The 22,993-nt window shown below is 46.5% G+C and overlaps 1 protein-coding gene across 1 annotated transcript in view; it reads right to left on the reverse strand.

The window, feature by feature from the left end:
* Window positions 1–22,993, reverse strand: part of ALK (ALK receptor tyrosine kinase) — a 632,376-nt gene that overhangs the window by 427,666 nt on the left and 181,717 nt on the right. The window contains exon 2 of the mRNA XM_045549323.1: window positions 14,798–14,917. Coding sequence (XP_045405279.1) covers window positions 14,798–14,917 — 120 coding nt within the window. The remainder of the gene's footprint in view (window positions 1–14,797; window positions 14,918–22,993) is intronic.

The following is a 22,993-nucleotide window of genomic DNA, read 5'->3' on the forward strand; positions in this document are numbered from 1 at the left end:
TGGCAGAGCTCTGTGGCCTAGATCCTGACAGAGGGGCTTGGGGACCGCAGCTGGGGGTTGGGGACCACAGCTCTACAGTGCCCAGCATCTCTGAAGGTCAGTGATTCCATAGGGCTTGTCCTGGGCTGGCACAACCAAACCTATAGACTGTCAGTCACTTTCACTCTGCCATCCCCAGGGGGCAGGTTCCCTGTGGAAGGAGGCTGAACATACATCACACTCAGTGGGAACCTGAGCTGCCTCCAGATTCTCAAAGAAATAAGAAGGAAAGCTTATGCAAGTTTTGTAGATGGCTGTTCTAGGATGCGTGAGTGAGGGACTGCGTGTATGTGTTCATGCATTTTTATCAGTTGGTTTCTATATCCTGAAACCTCCTAGGGTATGAATCACATTTCAAAAACTGAACTCATTAACAATTAGCTTCAAGACATTGTTTTAATATGAAGCATGGCCATTCAGAAGAACGTTATGGTAGCCAATCAGAAAACTGCTATGGTGATCCTGTCCAAAGAGACACTCTGTCTCCCTTAACAAAACCCCTTGGCTGTAGAGGAGTTGGCAGTGACCACTCCCCTTGAACACTCTAAACCTGAGGGTGGAAACCTAGCTCCTAGGAATGCCTGAGACTACTAAAGCAGTGATGCTCGAGGCCTGTGCCTGGGAAGCCCAGCACTGGCTACTCAGGCAGAGATGGGGGCTTTGTAGCCAGAGCCCAGCGCCAGGCTCGGACACTGGAGGAGATTGCATGTAAGTTCCAGGTACTCTCTGTAACACCATTGAAGGGGAATAGAGGGACTTGGTGCACTTTGGACACTTAGATCTCCCCTTGGGTGGGCTTAAAATACCCAACAATCCTCCTTTGTCTGCAGACTGATCTCAGGCTCCCCCCACATCGCTTGGATCAAGGCCCTTTGTGGTCCCTTAATCTTGACCCCATTAGCTCAGAGACCTCCCACTAGTTTCCTAAATCACCTTGTATCAGTTTCAAGGTAGGGGACCAGTGCCTCCCCCCTTAGTTTTCAGGATGCCCTTTCCAAGGTTGCCCAGTTTCCAGGTGACCATGGGTGGGAGGACCTTAAAGAGCAGGACCTGGAACAGGCCCACTTGAGCACCTAAGCGATGTCAGCTTCAGTCCACCAGGCTTTTGGAGCAAAGGCTGCAGAAAAGTCATGAATAAGAGAGGAATGATGTGTTTGTTGACCCCATGACACTTCATCCTTCTTCATTTTGTCTCTTATTATGAGTGTTTCAGAGGTCAAGCCGGGCAGTGGAGGGACAGCGGGGGGTGCAGTCTGACATATGTTCTTGTCTCTGGCAGCATGGGGTGTTGTGTTTACAGAAGAGCTCTGACACCATGGTGAAGACCTCCGTGAAGGCTGTGGGATGTGTATTCATAACTGATAACACTTGCTGAGGGCTGGCTGGGGTCAGACACCACGCCATGTGCTTGACACCACTGTCGTACTTAACCCCTATGAAGCAGGCAGGATGCTGATCTCCATTTAACAGGTGAAGGCATTGGAGCTCAGAGAACTTAAGTCACATCTGCTGTTACTCAGATAGGAAGTGACTGGGTGGCCTTTCATGGATGTGCTTCCTTCCTGCGTTTCCTCAGACCTTGATTTCAGTGGTTCACAAACGGGGTTCTGGATGGGAATGCCAGCAGGAATAGCTCCCCTCATTCTGAGCCTCAGACAGGGATAGTTGTCAAGGCCTGCAGTGAGGCAGGAAGGGAACTGGGCCCCAAGAGGGACAGGCAGGGCAGGAGCCAGAGGTCTTAGTTGCCCTTGAAGGTTCTGATAACACCTTTATAAAGTCAGGCCTGTGACGCCCTAGGCAAGGACCGAGCCAGATGATACATTGCCAAGATCAGGAAGCCCAGGCTGCGTGTGCAGGAAAGCCTGGAGTTTGACGTTCCCATCCAGGTTTCCTGATGTCTTCCAGAGTATGTGCTGTGCTTCTTGGATCAGACTGTGATCCCAGTCTAGGGGACTAGGGGTGGGTGGGCCAAGTTGCTATGGCCGTCAGGTTGTGTCTGTTGTTTAAGGGGCCCACAAGACAGTTCATTCAACTGGATACTTGATCATGGGCTCTGCATCTGAAAACAAAATTATCAGGCTTGCCACTAGTTTAAAATCTGGCAATAGGATTGTGATTTTGTCTGTTATTTTCTGTGTAATTTTCCCGCTAAAAGCGCTTTTTCTATCTCTAGTCATCTTGACCTTGTATCTAACTACTGGGCTGCAGACAGCCTGGCATTGGGCCTGTTTCCACAAGTTGAATGGTGTGTCTCTGGTCCCCACCTGACTGATGATCTTTTCCTATATGTTTCTGCCCAAATGTCTTATTTATCAAGTGACCTTAATATCATCGTGATTGTTTCACAGCAACAGAGAACAAGACTTGAGATTTGACTGCAATTCTGCCACCTGTCAGCTGTGCGATGTGGGACACTCTCTCACTCTAAGCCTCAGTCATCTCAGTCACCTCAGTCATCTAAGTTCCCAGAACCACTGAAATGGCTCCAGGTGACAATGCATGTGCCTGGAATGGAGAAATTTCCAAAGCACATTGGTTGGTTCAGAACTTGCCTAGCTATGCCCTTTCTGAGCACAGCTTCCCACTGATCCTGAGAAGGAGTATTTATGTGGGGTATCCCAACTGTCAGTCTGAAGGAGGCAATGGCAGATGACCATTTTAGTATTTTGTTGTACGATGGTGACACTGGTGTTGCCTTCAGGTCATATTTATGGAAGGAGACGCTGTTAGAACCTTAAGTGGTGTTTGATTTGAGGTCAACCATTTCTCCCATTGGAAAGGTAGGAAAAAACCAAGATTCGGACAAGGAAGAAGACAGATCCAGGGCTGTGTCACTGGTCAGAGAGCCCTTCACACATGTGTGGAAGGCATTTCTCCTGGTGGAGGAGGCCCTTCTGAATGCCACTTCTCCAGTGGGTGCCAGGCCTGAGCCAGGCTGGATGTCAGAGGTACTTAGTCACCACCTCTCAAGTCCTCAGGCTTGACTCAGCTGGTACCTCCAGCTGAGGCTGGTTTGCTTCATGGCAGATGCAAATGCCCACATATAACCCTGATTTGTGTGTTCAATAGAGAATCACATGAAGCATCATACATATGTGCCAACTCTTACAGTTGGCCTTTAGAGACATCTGTATGTAAAGCTACAGTTCATTAAATAAAGCCCCGGAAATCAGCATTCTCAGAACACTATCAGTCCTGAAGGATTGTACCCAGCTCCCAGGAACAACCTTAGTGACCACCCATCCTGATGCACAAGCCAGGGTCTCCTTTGCTCGAGGGCTTCATCAGAACTTCCCCACTGCAGACCTCCAGAGTCATGAGGGACCATGGAGACCATGTGAGGGGAAGAAACTGAGGCCAGAGCACAATGGGGCTCCCCAAGGTTGCAGAGAGGGTGGGTTGCAGAACTAGAACTAAAATCTTCTTCCTAATTCCTTGATTTTTATTATTATTCAAAGCTGTAGGTAACAAACACACAAAACAATGCCTTAAACAATTAGGAAAGATTCTCAAAAATCCAGACTGTTTTTTTCTGGAATAAACTGGCAAGAACATATGTGGTTAGGTTTCAGATATCTCCCAGTGAACGGATGGCTCAACTCATCCCCAAAAAGTTTTTTTGGGGCTCTCTCATCATAGATACACTCTTCTGCCAACAAAATGCACTTTGATGGTTGCTGAAAGTTTCCTGATGGTGAACAGGTCTGTCCACAGGGTGAGAGAAGGCATTGGATCAGAAGCAAAGGGAGAAACATCACTAGAGAATTCTTGGGAAGCCTCCCAGCTCTAGGCCCATTAGCCTTGTGCTTTGGGGCAATTCATTTAACTACTCGAGTCTTGGTTTTCTCATGTATAAACCAGAGAGAATTATAACACTAGTGATGATGATATAAATAATAAAAATAGTAATATCTGCTGTGATGATCAAATAAGGTAATGACGTGGCTGTGCTTCCTGAACTCTGAGATACTGTGTGGATGGATCTTCTCGCTACCTTGGCCCCTGTGATGCAGACACACGACTCTGTCTCCCTGTGCTTCAGATTCACCACCAGGAACCTAGGGACGAACTGAACAGACTTGACCTTGGAGGACCCAGGGAGATGCAGATTAGAAGAGATATCTCTCTCCCCTCACTCTGATTCGTATCAACCTCATGGGGTTAAAGGGGGCACTGGGGTATCCGGGAAGGCACTGCAGGGAATATTAGAAACATAGATCCTGCGTGGGGTCAGGCTGCCCCAGTTGCAAGTTTGGCTGTGCCACTGCTAGTTGCATATCTTCAGGCAAATTATGTCATCTCCTTGTGCCTCCATTTTTTCATCTATAAAATGAGGACACCTCGTGGAATTGTGAGGATGAAATGCAATAGTGGGTGTTGAGCACCCAGTGTGGTGACTCGCACATAGATTGTCCTTATTTAATGATGGCTGTCATTGCTGTTACTCTTTACGTTGCTCCAGAGCTCAGCAATGGCACAGGTGACATAAGAGGGCGTATGTCCAGCACTAAACGGAAAGCTTTGACTGTGTCAACCTTGTTGTAGCCAGAGGCGTGAAAGGAAAAGGGATGATCAAGAAACATGAAACATGTGCTCCTCACTCAATCTTTCCTTGTGATGTGCTGGTCAAGCTTCTCTTTGGAGGACTTCAAGTGAGATGACCTGGGCGCTAGCCCTGGCTCTGTGGTGTAACTTCACGTAAGTCATTTAACCTTCCCAGACCTCAGTGTCCTCCTCTGAAAAATGAAGTGGTGGAATGAAATGATCCCCAGGTCTCTTCCATCTCTACCATGCTAAGACTGATTGCTCTTTTGGGCAAGTGGCCAAAATAAGCTCTCTAACTTGACTCCAGCCAGCTGGTCAGCAGGAACCCAGAAGGCCTGACTTCCAGCCCAGGCCGGGGCGATTAGGGGCTGCTACTCCCCCTTTCTGGATGAACTCCTAAAGGAGCACTTAGCCCACCAGTCACCTTTGCTATTAACCTACCAGCTGCCATCAACATCTGGTCATGCATTTCATAGCACTAAGTATCAAACCTAGCCCCTGCTTGCCCCTGCCCACAATCACTACTCATCTGTCATGGGGCCCCAGAATTTGAAATCACTCACTTCCTTCCCACCAGCCTGCTCCCTGGAATGCATCTGGGATCCAATCACCCAATTCAAGACATCTGTTTTGCTCATTTACCATCAAGCTGCAGCGAAGAAGGGCCAAGTCTCCTTCAATCAATCAATTACATAAACACAGCCTCAGAAGGCGGTGTGTGCACACGTGCACGCTGCGGTGGGAGATAGGCACGGGAAGCTTAATTCTAATTTCTCTTATCTGTGGCCATTACTAAGTTACAGATAAGTAGGACTCTGCTCTCAATCCCAGAACAAAAAATAAAAAATAATTCACGTTGCAGACATTCTGAAGTTAACTAGCCTGTCCTCTTCATTTTATAGAAGGGAAAATTAAGGCTCAGGAGGGTGAAGTGATTTGGCCAAGGTAGTATAGCCTAGGGTTTGGAGGAGCAAGAGAGCTGAGACCAGAACCCAGATTGGACTTCCAGTTCAGTTCTCTGCTTGCAATTTCCAGGAAACATTCATGCAGAATGTGTGTGTGTGTGTGTGTGTGTGTGTGTGTGTGTGTGTGTGTGTGTGTGTTGGGGAAGGGGTCTCCAACAGAATGAAGCAGGTACCAGAGGGCATAGTGAAAATCCCAGCAGTCTGTACATTGCTCAATATGACATCTGTCTAAATGAGATTGTTCCTGAAACCAGAAAGTTGGGGAAGAGCTCTGAGCAATGTAGTGTCCATGACAAAAGGAGGAGCCCGACAGTCAAGGGAAACCGCGGAATATGCAAATGGCCCTCTCCACTTACTCTTATTTCTCTGAAGAGACAGAATCTGCTGGATGTTGGAGGTGAACATGGGTTCCATTCACCCTGTTCTCAAACACAGGCAGATCCAAAGCTGCCCTAGCATGGACCCTGTGCCCTTCAGGGACTCCCAGTCCAGGGTGTGGGGGGATGAACTTGTCCATACCTAACTGTTAGAGTAGGTAGACCCCAGAGTGGCCATGGGGACATAGAACAAGGGAGACTCTTTTTGCCTGGGAGGACCAGAGGCTCACAGAAGAGGCAACTTCTAGACCGCACCTCAAAGGATGAAAGGATTTTGACAGATGGCAAAAGTTTAGCTGGGAAGTTTGCTGAGAATAGAGGAGGGACTAAGGTCATTTTAGGCAGGTGGGGAACTAATATTGCTTAATTGAGTATAGATGTATGAATTTTAAAGCTGGACTGCATAAGATTAAATCCCAGTTCAGATGGTAGCATGGTTAAATGTAAAATGCTTTCAGATCCTCAAGGGTAAAACTAGGGCTTAAAGAGTTTTAAGCAAGAAGCTTCTAGCAAACGGAGCCATGCCACCAAAACCCAGGCCACTGGCCTCTCACTGTGCTCTGGGCACATTCAAATCTGTCCTCACAGTCTTCATAATAATGCTGTCAATTAGCAATCATAATCATTCCTGTTTTAAAGATGACAGAACCAAAGACAGTGGCTAGTGGCCAAAGGTAATAAGAATCAGAGGTGGGAATTAAATTCATATCTTAGATCCCAAGTGTAGTCTCCTCCCCTGCCGTTCTGTGCTTTGCTTTCAGCCAAGGCTGGGAGACCTTCTGCTTGGATGTTACAGATGAGATTTAAATAGGCAATGTGCAAGTGAACTAAAGCCTGGGGTTTCCCAAACCTACAAAGCTCTGACAGCTCACAGTTTCTGTGAATTTCACACAGACCAAATTATTTCAGTCATCTACTCAAATGGGCTGGTTAAAGTCTTGTTAATCTCAGGTCTCTTCTGACACAAAGTTTTGCATCTGAGGTTGCTCTTGACAAAACATTTCATTTTAAGAGGATTTCCTCATTTTTTCCTCACTCTTGATCAGTCATTTTCCTGTGTATGTTTTGGACACATGTCTTTCTAGGTAGGTTAGAAATGCTCTGTATACAGTATCTCAGATGTCCCAAAGCTGTCAAAACAGAAATTCCTCAGCTCACTCCTGCCTGCTGAATGCTTTTTTTCAGGTTAAGAAGAGGAAAAACAGCCTGCTCAAAGTAGATCAAATCACAGCTTTGAATCCTCAACCAAAGTGAGTCCAGCCCAGGAACTGTTATCCCCTTAGACACATTTCTTTCCTGAAACCAATTAATACAACTTCAGAAATGAGAAGACTGGTGGAAACGCTCCTACCCTTTGCTAAAACAGAACTTCAGGGGCTAGAAAGCTCTGGGCTGGGAATTCAGAGACTTAAGATTGTGCCTCCTTTGCCCCTGGACTAGTCAGCAAATACTGCAATTTCCTCTGGTGAGAACACAACTGGGATGCAACAGGGAACAAGATGTGAATCCCCAACCTCTGAACTGAATGCTTACAGTCCAGGAAGAATGATGACACAAGACCACAAATAACTAAGACACAAGGAAAGGCGCGACATCAGAGGTGCAGAGTGCTGTGGAGAGACATTAAACCTCCCGGGAGAGAGTTAAAGGATAGAGTGAGGCCCACGGCCTCCCAGCTGTTCCAATGTGGGGTTATAATGTGGTCACCAGCTGCTGGGTGGGAATGCTAGCTATGTGGTATCCAAAAAGAAACTCTACTAAATCTGAGCAAACCTCCGTGTTTAGTATTGATGGTTCATGAAGCCCAGAGAGAGAATCTGTCTCCGCAGGACTGACTGCAGTGTTGGGGTCCTCCACACACATACAACACAATCATACAAGTAATTATTAAATAAAAAGCACCTTCAAGATGGGTGCTTGGGTCCCTTTTAGACCTACGATACAATGAAAGAAAACCAGGCTAGACTCTTTATGAGGGGCCGAGACAAAGAGCTGGTCAAATTGTAGACACTCGTTGGATGAGTGAATGTGTGGAAGACAGACACAGAGACAAAAGTGGCATCTGACATCTTCACCTTCCAGTTGGGGGAATTAGACTCACACATGATTGCTTTACTGGGTGACTCAGTTTACACTTAGACCATAAAGGGGCTGAAATACAAACTAGGAAAGTGATTTAGTTAAAAAACAGTGGGGAACGTCCAGGTTTTGCAAGGATAGGCATTGAGTTTCTTGGAAAATCTGGATGCTTGGGGAATAACTATGCCCTGTACAAGTCAGAATCTGCTCAAAATTTTTCCACCAAAAAATTCCAAGGAGAAGGGGACACCAGGCAGCCTGGGGACTCAGGAACAGTCCCGGGTGGAGGCAGGTGCTCAGCTGGGCCCTGCTAGATAAAGCAGGTCGGCTTTAGGAAGACAGGCTCAAGGGAAGGGAAAACAAACCAAATGGGGCAAAACGGAGTGAGAAAGGAAGAAACGGGCGAGGGGGGGGTGGGGGGGAAGGAAGAAAGTAAACCACAAAAGGTATTCACCAGGTGAGCAAAGGTCTTCCACAATCCCTGTTCTGCTTCAGCTCTGGGCAGCTTCAACACTGCTGATGACCCCTGTGTCCAAGAATTCTTTACTCCCTCGGCTGCTGTGGCTACACTGCCTCTGGTCCCCTCCTCTCCCTCCCTTCTCTCCACCTCTCCCTGGTTTTAATGCTCCACTTCCTCTTCTTACCTCTTAAATGCAACATCCTGGATGGCCTCTGGGTCTTCAACCTCCGGTCGCCGCCTTCAACCTCAATTTCTCAATTGCGGCTTTTCTCCGTAAAGCCAACACCTGGGTTTACAGTGCTCTACTGGCCATCTCACTTGGATGTCCTGAAGGTGTTTCAAGTACAACCTGTTCAACGTGGATCTTACGACCCTCTCCCCTCCCTCTAGATGTCTTGCTCACCACCTCTCCTGACCAAACGTTTCTCTTCTCTGTTTCATCACTGGCGTCTCCCCACTCAATTACTCAAGCTGGATTCTCCTGAGTAGGCAACCAGGTGGTGCTCATCCTACATCCAGCGTCTCCTCCAGATTCCCCTCCTGCCCTTCCTTTTCCAACCTATGCTTCCCTGTAGGGCCAGGCCCAGACCCTGCACACATCCAGAATCACTGTTTCTCCAGCCTCAGCCCTGTCTCTGCCCCCCAGGTCCTCTGCAGCCTGAGTCGCAGAGCTTGGCCTGTTCCTGACACGCCTTAGCACATGCACCCCTCTGTCCAGAACACCCTTCTCATGGGTCTGTGTTCCCTGGAGTCCAAGGCTCGGTTGTTCCGTCTCCAGAACATCTCCCTTCCTGAGTGCTCTGCAGAGCTGGCCTGCCCTCCTCTGTGATGTCGGGCACCCTGAACACCCCTCTGTCACTGCACTTGTCATAGAGCGGGCATGCTTATGTCTTTCTCCAGAGCTCCTTAAGGGACAGGAATGTGTCCTATTTGCCTCTATCTCTGACGCATCTAAAGCACAACCAAGAGGGGATGAATGTTTATACTTATTCTCCAGTGGAGAGTGACGCGGACAGATAGGGATGCAGAGGGGACAGGGAGAGGGAGGTCAGGACTGGACCGGAGCAAGCCTTTCTGCCTTTCCTTACTTAACTGGCTACTAACACAGAAATAAATTGTTTACATTTATTAAATGGCTTTATGTGTCTTCCTTTTAAAGGTATGTGACCAAGAGGAGCACTTCGAACATGTCTCTCTTTGCCAACTGCTTTTCAGTGACTTTCTGTGGACGGAGTCCATTGGCTCCCAGCAGGTCCTGGCCCTCATGGTGACTGACAGTCCCTGAGCCTCAGGCTTGTGTGACCGCAGCATTGCTGTCCTCTTTGAGACTCGCCTCTGTGGTGAAGGCATCCACAGGTCTTTTCTTACCACACTGTAGATAAAAATCCAGAGGTGCGAGCTAGGAAAGAACTTGACCCGGCCTGCCAGGGGCCGAGAGGTTGGTGAGGAAGTTTTCAGGTCTGACGCTGGTCCGCAAGGGCGCTGGGAGCTGCTTTTCCCTGACGCCAGTGTCTGAGGGCCGGAATGGCAGAGCACGGCAGCCGCGTTAAATATGTAATTTCAGAAATGTGATCAAACTGACTTCCTGCCCGAGTTATGGAGCAAATCCCACCCTGGGCCGGAGGGCCTTTGTGTTTTCCATTTTTGATTCTGTGTTAAGTTGATTTTTTTTTTGGAGATAGAAAGATATTTAATTTACCTTGTCTTTTCAATCAAAGAAATTGATACATTAACAGGATGGGTGGTGGTGGCGGCAGCAGCAGGGAAAGTAATTAAAAAGTCTACTTTTTCTTTCTGAAAGCAACAGCCCCTAAATTGGATAGGTCCCCGTGGACTGGAAAACAGACAAAGTTTGAACAGAACTTTTATTCAAAGTCCAACAATGGCGTGGTTGTGCTGAGATGTCGGGATGTTGGCAGAACATTTTCCAGAAGTCTGTGTTCTGGACGCTGGGGGCTGGAGGGCTGAGGGTCTGTACTAGTTTATGAGGACAGTTGTAACAAAGTGCCACAAACTGGGCGGCTTAAAATAACAGAAATTTATTCTCTCACAGTTCTAGAGGCCGGAAGTTCAGAATCAAGGTGCTGGCAGGGCTGTGCTCCCTCTGAAGCTCTAGAGGAGAATCTGTTCCCTCCCCTCTCTTCGCTCCCAGCGTTGCCAGCCATGATCCTCACCTTGTAGACACATTGCTATATCTCTCACTCTGTTTTCATATGGTGTTCACCCTCTATGTGCCGGTGTCTCTGTTTTCTTATAAGGACACCAGTCATACTGGATTATAGCCCATTCTAATCCAGTGCTGCCGCATTTTTATTTGATTATATCTGCAAAGACCCTACTTCCAAAGAAGGTCACATTCATAGGTACTGAGGGGTTAGGACTTTAACTTATTTTTTTAGGAGACACAATTCAACTCATAAACAGGGACCATAGTCTGGGGCGTGGAGAAGGGAGGGAGAGACGAAGAGGCCACCTACAGGGCCAAGGGGCCTGTGCCCATGTTTAAGAGGAGTTGAACTGTCTGGCCTGCCTGGGACAGTCCCAGTTGGGCCATATCAAGTCTTGGGTCCCCTAGATGCCCAAGGTATTGGGTATCAGACCAATCATTCAGCTCAAACAGCAGGGTGTCTAGGAAGGGAGAGTGCCCTCCAGGGAGAGGGGGCTCATCTTTGAAACAACTTTGTGATGTGATGGGAAGAACCCTCAACTCAGAGTCAGGAGGTCTGGGGTCACTCTTTTCTAACTGCTCACCTGCTCCATAAATTAAAAGCACATAAGTAAATTCCTTTGACCTTCAATTTACATTTCTGTAAAAATGAAATACAAAATAATTTCCATCTCCTGCACTTTTATAACACAGCGTAAATGAGAAAAACGGGTGTGAAAGAATTTTGCCAAGTCTCACGTTGTTGTTGTTTTAAATGAATGAAAATTTCCTTTCCCCTGCTCATATGGGACAGAATCTTTGGTCATCTGTTTAAAATGCTGATCGGATCCTTCCCACACCCAGAGTGGGCAGATATGAATAAAGTTGGGAGGAGACCATCTGTCTCTGTGGCTCTAGAATTCAAGGTGATCAAAACTCCTTTTCAAAACCCCCAATGGCCTCAATCTTTCAGCATCTGGTGCTACCTGATGGGAAAGATTTTTATCTAGGTAGGTAGTTAAAGCCTAATCCTTTAGCCGAGCCAATAAATAAGTCTAAAAGCACTGGAGCCGATGATAAAAGGGAAAAAACAGTCTTTCTTTAGACGTCCTCCCTCATTCCAAGCCTTGGGGGAGGAACGTGCAGCTCTCTGCTTGCTGACGATGAAATTAGTGGGCTCTTGTCATTTAAGACAGAGGCAAGAAAGAACTGGAATCTGATACCAGATGCCACTGAAGAGAATATATTTTTCACAGCATAAAAGGCCCCAACGCAAATTAGAAGAAATATGGGGAGCCTTCAAAAAGGTAGGTCAAACTTTTTCCTCAAGCAGATAATTACAGGCTAGGGGTGAGTAAATCTTATTAGCCTCTCTCCACTCCGTCTCTACTCGTAAAACACTGGTCGGAAGAAAGCCACCCTCAATTCGGGACTGGACAGCTTGCCCGAGAGAGGACCAGCCGTCCTCTGTCCATCACGACACCTGTGGTCAGGATGTTGATGTCCACTCCCGTGTGCCCCCCGCACCCCCCACCAGGATGCAGGAGAAAGAAGACAGCCAGCCAAGCATGAAGTTCCGCTATGGACTTGCTGAGACTTGGTGATGTCTCACTGTCTGAAGAACCATCCCTTCAGGCGGCAATTTTCCAGTCAAATTTCTCTGCCCAAGTTTGAGGCCTTAAAATTAATGAAGTTGTTAACATTTCTCAAAATGTCTTTCACGGCAGTTGAAAGGTGTGGATTTATCACCCATGAGCCTGCTAGCCTCTTTGGTTCAGAGACATGTGGGCTGAGCCTCCCCTCCCCTGACCCCCCCAACAAACATTCTGAAAGGGACCAGACTCTCGACCTTCATTCTGCCTTCAGCTATAGTCATGCAGTGGTCTCAGGGCAAGTCCTCAGGTCTGTGCTCCCAGGTCAGCCCACCGGAGCTGTTCTCCATGGCAACGGGCCTAGCTGCCTACAGCATGATTTCTGTTGCCTGCGAGCTCTGGGAGGGCAGGGCCAAGTCCTACTTGTCTTCGTATTTCCATCACCTTCCAGCACCTGGCACGGGGCCTGGCACACAGACACGGTGGTCACAGTGGGGTCTTCATAAGTAAATTAAATACGACAGGAAGATGAAAAGGCCCTGGAATTACCTGCATGCTCAGCGGAGGAGCCACCAATAAGAATCAGCTCTTCCTTTCCCCGTGACTCAACAGCAACAATGGTGCTGACTTGGGTGCCCTCACCCAGCACTGGCAGTAACTGGGTGATGGTTTGGGTCCTCTCCTCTGCCAAGAAGGGAAATCCTGAGGTTTCTAGGCCACAAGGAGAGTTTGAACAAGATCTTGGGGAGCATCCAGATTTACTTCATTGTCCCAAGGCAGCAAGCTGGTCCACCTCACTTGACAGGCGAGGAGGACGAGGCTGAGAGAGGTCAAGTGGGTTCATCAGGGCCAAGCAGTGGGCAGGAGGCAGCTTAACATGCCCCTATGGTTTTCTTTTTTCAACCTGCAACCTCTTACAAGGAACAAATATGATGCCCTCTATGGCATGCAGGAGGTAGACCTGCCTGTTTTGGACAGTCTGCATTTTATAAAAGTTGTTCTCCCATGGTGATACCGAATGACTTTGGGAGCAAAGTCAAAAATGTTATCTGAAGACCAGTTGTATCGCAAATCTGGTTACAAAGCATTTACAATGTAAAGAAGCAGATCTCAGTTATTTATAGATACTTGCCCTTATCATAAGATGACACTCAGTGTCTGGCTTAAATAAAATCAAGAAGTAATTCTCATCTGGAATCTTCTGAGGACCACGGATCTTTCTTTCCCACTAGGGACACTTTAGAGTAACAGGAAACATTCCAGCACAGAATATAATTCTAAACTGCTCTAGGGTTTTTGATGCATTTATTTTTTTTAAGCTTGAAATGAAAGGTATAGTTAATATGAAGCAAAAGTGCTGTGGAGGAGAGACATCAGGCTTTGGGCTGAGAGCTTTTCTATAGTGAATGGAACATCTCTTTTAGGTGCATTTTAAATAGCTCAGGCCCAAGGGCAGAGACTAACTAGCAGGAATAGGTAAATATGCCCAGAAGGGAATCTAGAACTCAGTGCTGTACCAGGTTCATAAATACTTAATTGAATCAGGCCTGATGAATGAGTTTCCTCTCTGAGGACTTCTGCATTCATTCATCTTAAACAAGTCTTTATGAATGTCTTCTGTGTGATGGATAAAGTAGAGAGCAAAGCTTAGCACCTGCCCTCATGGGGTTCACCTCAGAGGAGTTCAAGAGAAAGAAAAATGTTCACCTGGAAATGTATCAGCTCTCCTCCAAATCTGTTCTTTCTACTGCAGAGCCCCAGCTGCTATGAGCTGTTAAAATGAGCACTCAGAATGAGGAATCCTATACTGTGCAGAGATGGCCTCGTGAGGGCTCCTAGGACAGGACCTACCAGGTTGAGTAGGTGGCCCCCCGGGAGAAAGTGAACATAAGGGAAGAATTCTGGTTTTATATCTAGAGAAGCCACTCTGTGTGATCTCATTAAGCTCAGTTTCTACACCTGTAAAAATGGCATTGGACCTGTTCTCTTTACCTCGGAGGCTGTTGCAGAATCAAATGAGCTGAAATAATAACAAAGACCATGTTTAGGAAGCTGTAAGGAGTTACTCACATGTAAGGGGCCCTGGAAGACCTGTGACCTTCATAATTACAATTCCCTCTTAAGAGATCATGATCACTAGAAATGCTGTGGGTTAGAATACTATATCCGGAAAGCCACAGACAAGATGCAAATAAGCATTATGTCTAATGAATGGTAAGGGGATGGCGGGAAGATCACACACCATAAAGGCTGAAGGGAAGGGATTTGGCAGCAACAAAGCCCTTGGCTTCCATCAGGATGCAAAATGCAGCTGGAATGGCCTAGCTGGACCGGTCTGGTGGGGTTGGGCCCTCTTGGGAGACAGAGGGAACAGGAAGACTTTTTTTGCATGTAGAGAGCTGAGGTTTCCCTGGGGCACTATGAATCACACACTGAAACTCACAGAGTCCCTCATTATGAGATGGTGATGGCGCATCACAAATAACTATCAAAAATATACTTACCTTTGTATCCCCTTAATATTTTAAAATAACAAATAAATTTTGCACCAGTTCTAAAAACGACAACAATAAAATATATGTTTATATACTTACCATATCGGCTGCGATGAGACAGGAAAGGGAAGGAATCTTTCATTATCCAGGTAAGATTCCACGCAAAATAATCAGGAGGAGGAGAAGGCATGTTTGTTGGTGACTCCAAGTAGCTATGACCTGGACATAAAAACAAAGAAGGGAACACTGATTGTGTGCTTAGGATGTGTCTTGTAAGCTGTTACTCAATATCAGTCAAAAAGAGAGTTCATAAGGGGCTACCATGACATCCATTGGAAAGATCAGGACAAAAAGGATTGAGCCACTAGTAGTCTGAGTTGACCTGAGAAACTTGACATGGATTTTCTACCAAGAGCAGTCAGATCCAAGAAGTCTGAAAGTTGCAACCAAGGCCACGCTGGGAGACGAACTAGAAACCAGAGGACTTAATGGCTTGTTCTACTAGCTCCATCTGAAGTCTATTCTGCCTATAAGAATTGGAGCAACTTCACAGAGAACTCCAATTCATCTTGTCCAAATAATGCCTGCATCCTTACTTTATGTTCCGACTGGTAACTTCACCTAATGCTGTTTGCTTGGGTTACTGCCTGATCAACGAGCGGGTTGAAATCACACTCAGAAGTTATACATTCTTAACAATTATTTTATTTTGGGAGCAGGGGAGGAAGCCAAGTGACTGCGGTTTTCCCATAGTCAAGAGGCCAGGGAGTCAAAAGGATTAGTATTTCTGATTTGCAAGACAGAGAAAGAAGAGTTGAGAGAAAAGTAGTGGAGCAACATTATTCCTTTCCTTAGCAGTCCCTCAAGTGGGTTTTATGTCATGAAATGTCATTACAATATATCTACAAATCAAATGAGCACACGCTGCCTGCTCTTACGCAGTGCTGCCCAGAAAATCCCCAGCTCAATCATTATTTGCTAATGTTTTATGGCAGGCAAAGCTTTTCTATTAGAGAAGGAAGGATTTGAGAATTAGTGCTGTTCAGTAGATAGATGTGTAGCAAGACTGAGTGCGGGGAGGAAGAAAGGAAGAGAACTAGAATTTCTTCTGCAGCTTCCCTGGTGCAGGCAGGACGCCGGGCTCTTTACCCACATGTCACATGGTACTCACAGTGGCTCTCTTAGATGGGAACTCTCATCTCCATTTTATGGATGCAACAGCCGAGGCTCAGAGGGGCAAGTGGTGGAATCAGGAACTGAGCCCAGGTTTGCCTAGTACCAAAAGGCCATGTTCTACTGTGAGTGGGCTGATCTGTCACTCTGGTGGAAACTGCTAACCCACTTGGAGGGACGTTGTGAAGAGGAAGAGGAGGAGAAGAAGAGAAAGAAGAAAAGGCAGCAGGTGCATTTTCCCAGCCTGTCTGCTCTGTGGTTTCTTCCACATCCACATCACCCCTGGCACCACCTCCTTCGGGTCCTAGTCTCTGCCTCTGACTCCCTTTCAGGACCAACCCTACTTCACACACTTTAAGGACATCTCTGGCCTGGTTGCCCATGGCAGCCTTTTGTTTCCAGACCCCTCCATTGTTTTACCTACAGGTGCTGCCCTTGGGTAACACTGGCCCCAGGACCTTCTACCCTGCAGCTGGAATAGGATGACATGCTATGGTCCCCTTCCTAAAAACAAATTCTTATCTCTGCCTTCCATAGATCCAAGTGGGAAGTGCTGGCTCCTGGGCATCTGGAAAAGAGTTTTTGGCTTTTCTTCCACGTTTGGTCTGCAGAGATCAGAAGTGAATTGCTTGGTGCCAGATACCTTTTTCCGCAGCGTTTCTACAAAACAGCTGAGGGGAAATGCACTGGGGGGTCGGAGCTGTGCTCATGGGCTGCACAGAGAAGACACCTCATCTCATCCTCACATCAATGCTGCTTTGTAGGTGGGCAGTGGGCTCGGAGAGGTGAACCCAAAGCCGCATAGGTCTACTTTGGGCAGGGTTAAGTTTATTAGACTTTTTAAAAATTGACAGCATAGGCATAGAGCACATATGGATGGACCATGCACGGTGCTAAGTGCTTTAAATGTGCGATTTTATTTACGTCTTACAAAATCTTTGTGAATAAGTATGATTATTTCTCCTCATTTTGTGGCTGAGGAAACGAGGCATAGAGAGGTTAGCTGTCTTGACTGTAGCCACACAGCCAGCAGGAGGCAGATCAGAGAGTCAACAGACGACATCAGCCTGATGTGAAAGCCCAGGCTTGTTACACCACCCAACATGGGCCCCCACAAACTGGTGCGGGGTGGCCCTCACTCTGCACAGGGCCTGGCAGGGCCCTTGAAGGGCAGTGGCTAAGGTCTGAGGTCACCAGGGAGCTCCAGAACAGGGCCACAGTGGGAAGGGTCTGGGGAGACTGTGACAATCAGCCCCAGCAGTGACTCCCCTGTGAATAAAAATTGGCACCTCCAGGTCTGAGTCATCAGCTGAGATGAAATTTTAGGTCATTTGGAAGTGACAAGAAGACTAAGCCCAAGCTGTATTTCCTTGTTTCCAAGTGAGGTCATTTTTCTTAACCATTCAGTTTGGGAATGGTATTAACTTCTTCCTGGATGTGAAGAACCAAGCAGATGGGGCTAGACTTCAGGAAGCACTTATGAATCTATGAGTGGGCACAGAATGGCAGATGACTTTTAATATGGACAAGGGCCAGTATATTATATTCAGGGATAAAAACCATATCTGAAAGTGTTCAAAGGAAGGGCTCTGAGAGCCGAGTCATGACCCAGTAAGAGATATGGACGTTGATATGGGCCAGCCCTACAGGCATAAGCTTAAAGCATTTTATATCCTAAAATGCCAATAAATTGCTGGGCATCCTCAGGGTTGAATACTGGAAAGAATGCAGGATGTTTTATCCTGCCCTTACAGGAACTCTTAGAATTTCTGCCAGCAGGCTGGGCTCGAGGGTGGCAGAGTGATTAGCTGGGCAAGGCTGGAAGAGCCAATGGAGGGTCACACAAAAGGATGGATCTCCCCACCTGAAAAGATGAAGACCAAGAAAAACACAGCTCACATGCAGGAAGTCATTTGCCAAAACTGAAAGCACTGGGACAGAAGTGAGCGCTAGTCAAAGTTCATAGAAGATGCATCAATTTAGATTATAAAGAAGAAAGCACTTTTGCATTTAACAAGTGCAAGGGCAAGAGGCTGTCTGTTCCCTTCATGCGCCTTACCCCTGCCCATCTGGGGGGAGGGGTCTTCTAGCAGCAAGAGAAAGCATGACATCAGAGGCAGTCCACTGAAGCAAGAGAAAGCCATGTCTTTTTGGTGCTCCACTCTGAAACTGTGAGGCTCCAGAGTGGATTTAGGGGTGAAGGTGTGAACTAAGACTGACTGGCTCAAATAGAGTGAATCTTGGACCCTGGGGGCTGAAGAGTGGAAGGGAAAGTGGGGTGAGGGTAAGTAGGAGAAGGAGCAGACCAGTGATGGGCAGAGGAGGAAAAAGGGAAGAAATGCACCTGGACCAGGGCATTACTGATTGGCTATCCATAAGATCATTTTGTTTTGTTTTCCTGGTGATTTCCTGAGCCCTTTCTCGGCACCACAGGGTATCAAGGCAGAATGAAACCCCCAAGCTCCTGATACTCTTCTGTTTTCACTGAGTATCAACTCCTCATGTCAATAATTCCCTTGCATACAATCTCAACTCCTTCTCCTCTTCCCCTCTTTACGATTGTCCTGAGGCAGCTGAACGTGGTCGGGAGAGGAGGGGAGCAGGTGTGCACAGCAATGTGGACACGTCTCACTTGACATTCACGACCAGAAACCTCCAGGCCCTCGGGACTGCCCAGGAATCCCACTGCATTCCCTGACCGACTCGATTTACCCTCCCTCTTCCCAGCACAACTATTTCAACTTTCTCTGAACCCCCCAAACCTCCAGTTCCCCTCATTCCTCCACAATCTCAGTGGATGAGTTTGTTTCTTATTTCACAGGGAAAAGAAGCAATCTCCCTATTACAGGTATCAGTGCCTTCTCTCCTGTCATAAAGAATAAGCTGTCTAAGCAGCGCCAGCCTCTCCACTTGTGTGCTAATCTCATCCCTTCTCAGAGGATCTGCTGTTAACAATTGTCCCTCCTTCCATCTGCATCAGCAATTTTCTTTCTCTGCCAAGTCAATCGCACAAACATGTACCATCTTGAAATAGAAAAAAGAGACAACTCCCTCGCCCTCCATACTCTTCTTTAGCTGCTGCCCCTTTTCCTCTGCTGTCCTTCACAGCTAAGTCTCTTAGAGGATTTGTCCCCGCTCCTGTCTCCACTTTCTTCTTCCCATTTTCTCTTAAATCTAATAACATCAAGATTGTCTCCACTACTCCAGGGCAAGGTCACCGGTGACCCCAGGCTACACATACAATAGACAAGGCTCAGCTTTTGTCTTACTGGCCCTCTTAGCAGCATTTGTCTCTGCGATCACTCCCTGCTTCTTGGATTCCTCATGTCTTAGTCACCATATCGTCCTTGTTTGCCTCCCACTTCAGCAGCAGTGCTCTCTACTTTCCTTTGCCAGATTGTCCCCATTTTCCAAATTGTACAAGAGGAACATTCCCCATTTTCCGGCAGCACTTTCCTAGGAAATGTCCTGGCTTAATATCATATTTCATCACAGTGGTTCTAACCAGCTGACGATGATCAATGACCGTGAATTTCCAGTGACCCAGGACACCAGACACTTACTGCACCTAACGGAGACTCTTCGCTGACCATTGAAGAAGGGAACTTGTTCTGACCAGGCTCACACAGACCTAAGGACCATGAGGTAATGCTCTTCCTATGACTTTAAAAACTCTGACTTTTCTTCCTTGGAGAAATTCACTGAGAAATCATTCCTTGCCTGCCATGGAAATAAGCTCAGCTTAAAAAGAAATTCCATGGGATCTTTATTTTTTGACAATTATTAAAAGTTGGAGGACTTGGGCCTTTTCTCTTCTCCATCTAAACTCACTCCCAGAGTGATCTCATCCAGTTTCCCAACTTTAAATACCATCAGTATGCTGATGCTACCAAATTTATACCTCCAGCCCAATCTCTCCCCTGAATAAAAGAATGTATATCCAACTGCCTGTGCCAAGTCTCCATGATATTGTCTGATAAGTGTTTCAGACTTCACAAGGGCAAAATAAACTCATGATACCCCTAAGCCCTGGGTTCCCCATTTCAGAAAGGGACACCAACACTCACCCAGTTACTTGGGCCAAAAACCAAGGAGGAATCCTTGACTTCTTTTTTCTTCTCACACCCCTTATCAATTCATCAATAAATCTTGATGGTTGTGCCTGAATTTTCCTCTCTCATCTTTTCCCCCGTCACCTCACATCTTGACTACTGCTCCCAGCGGGCCTCCCTTCAGTCTGTTCTCACAGCAGTTAGATGGACGCTTCAGCTCTGACATGGCTTTCCAATGTCTTGCCATGGCCCAGCCCTTAAAGGCCCCCTGTGATCTGGCCCCTGGTTCTCCCTCTAACCTCATTCCCAGTCAGGTTTCCCTTGTTCATGGAGCTCGGTCCCACAGGGCTCCTCACTGGTCCCCAAACTTGCCACACAAGCTCCCACTTCAGGGCCTTTGCACTGGCAGTTCTCTCAGCCTAGAATGCTCCTCCCCCTCAGAGGCAAGTGGTCACTCCCTCTTTCTAGCCAAGTGTCTGCCCAAATGTTACCTCCTCAGAAAGAGCTTCCCTGATCATCCTGTCGAAATAGCACTCATTGTAAACCACTCCCCATCCCCTGCCCTGTGTTATTTCTTACATATCTCTGTGTGTTATGTAGATTCATTTGTTTATTGTGAACCTCCTGCACTAGGCACGGCTACGTCCCCATGCCTGGAACATAGTAGGCACTCAATAAATATTTGCCAAATGAACGAAACCAGAGCCCTGGGGAAAGTTATTAGCTCTGGCTCTTACTACCTGTTAACTTCAGACAAATCATAAACTCTATGAAACCTCAATTCTCTAAAAATGGTGATAAGAATAAGAATAGTTCACACTCTTTAAAAATCTCAGGATTTTGTAAGGACCAGAGGAGACAAATCATGCATGATATACTCTTTAAATATAAGTTATATTATTCTTAAAGTTTTATGCTTCTATCTCTGTTTTAGAATCCAAAATGAATGAGAGTCTTGGTCCCTTTCCTATATTTGAGCCATCTTGTATCAATAAATACAATGTCCAGAAATCAAAAGTGCTCCCAAAGAGATCCTTCTCTATTACTCACTAGTTAATTATTGACGTAGCCAACTGTACACAATCTCAAATTTCAGCCATTTGGCAATGTCTCTATTTCTAACCTTTATTTTTACATGTTTCATTGCATGTCTATTTATTCCTAAGCCAATATTTATAATATAGTGAATATATAATACTTGTGTCAGTATAAATAATAAAGAGCTATGCATGCGTGATGGTTATTTACTTGAATGCCCTGGGCCCACTAGCAAGCATGTTTTTACAAACCTCCATCAATAAGATGTAACAAATGCTTCCATTCTAAACACTCCTTGGAACAGCTCCTACCTTGCCTGAACACGTTTTACTTATTTATTTTCCTTCCAAGAATAAAACAATCAGTGACAGCTTGCTAGTTTTTCCTGCTTATTTGAAAACACACTTAATAATGCATTCTTTTGCAATGATTTTGTGTCACACAAAACAAAGCTTAACTTGGCCAAATAAATAGGGGTCCAGATGTCAAGAAGGGGTTAGTGAGCACAGCTGGGCAGCGAGCACAGGACAGGCCTCCTTTTGGGATCGGCAGCCCAAGTGAAATGGTCTGGGCATTCACCAGCCTGAGCCTGCACCTGTTTAGCCAAAGAAACATCCTCAGTGAATTTACATGACTACTAGAGTTAATGGTGATGGTGATGTTGGAGTGGTAACAGGCTGTTAATTTAGTATGAAAACAGGGATGCAATTTCAGAGAAAAGAAAAAGGAGAGTTTGCAGATGCACCGTTTGTCCTAAACACAGAGACTCTGCACACCTTTGCTAGGCATGGAAAATGAGGGGGTTGAGCTAGCTGTTCACGAAGGTTCCCTCCAGTTCATACATATTTTGAGCTTCACAGTCTGCTTTCACATTTTCCTCCAGCTGCTCATTCAGAGAGGAGCTGTTAGTGTCAGGGGCGGAATTTGAATGGAATTAAACAGCCCTCACTCCACCTCACCTTTCTCTAAGCCCAATCCCTTCCTGCCAGGGATGTTTGTGTTCTTTCTTGGTAACTCAAGTTCAGAAGAAAAAATTATTCTCCCATAATATTCTTTTGTGCTGTTGAAAGTCATAGTTTCAATACCTGCTTCTTGCCTCTCCCCAACCCAAAAAGGACCCGTGAATGACTACTGAGTTCATTCAATGGTGAAGCACATCTGTCAGCAACGAAAGCAGGCAGCCCTTCCCAAGGCACTGCACTGAGGTGTGCTGATGACAGTACAAAGGAAATTGTTAGCATGGTCTTCACCCTTGGCCTTGGGGAGCTGGTTACCTGCAAGGTATCCTGGAGACACACCAAAAAGGGAATCACAAAGAGGTGGTCCCAGAAATGGCTGAAGTATGTCAATTTGGCTACTGTTTGCTTTTTCAGCCTTATTTCCCATTCAGAATCTTTTCTTTCATGTTCCCTGGTCCCCATTATACCTTAGTCTCCAAACTTTTGCCCAATCTGATCTCTGCCTAGAACATCCTCCTCACCCCTTGCTTTCCTAAATCCTACCCTTTCCTAAAAGGCCAACCCAAATCCTTCCTCCCCAAGGTCCCCATCTTCCCTGACCTGGAGCCCCCTCAAAGCAGTTGAGCTGGGATTCAGATTGTGCTGGAAAAAACTTGCACTGGGCTGCCCCTCTTCTTAACCACATCTGGCTCGTGGCCACCTTGGACGGTGCATTGGGGCCATTCACCAAACATATTGCTCATGACAATGGGTTATAATAGTAGATTAATTTCACTCACAAATCTCAAGCTTCATGCCTACTGCTTATGTAGAAATATTGTTTTGCTCACATATTTAGAAAAAACTTAGTAAAAACATTTCATGGAGGCTGCTGTTTGGTCTCATGAAAGACATGCTTCTTGGGGGCAGACGCAGGTGCGAGGTGGATCAGGGGCATAGACCTATTTTATCAGTCAAGATACCAAGTCTATGCAGGCACTAGTGACTCATAATTTGTGGCCAAAGTCAGATAATGAAAGCAATGTGACATTTGATGCTGCCCCTTCAGAATTTGTCTCTCCTGGATAGTCTCA

The sequence above is a fragment of the Lemur catta genome, chromosome 4 (genome assembly GCF_020740605.2).
Source record: "Lemur catta isolate mLemCat1 chromosome 4, mLemCat1.pri, whole genome shotgun sequence".
NCBI classification, from domain to species: Eukaryota; Metazoa; Chordata; class Mammalia; order Primates; family Lemuridae; genus Lemur; species Lemur catta.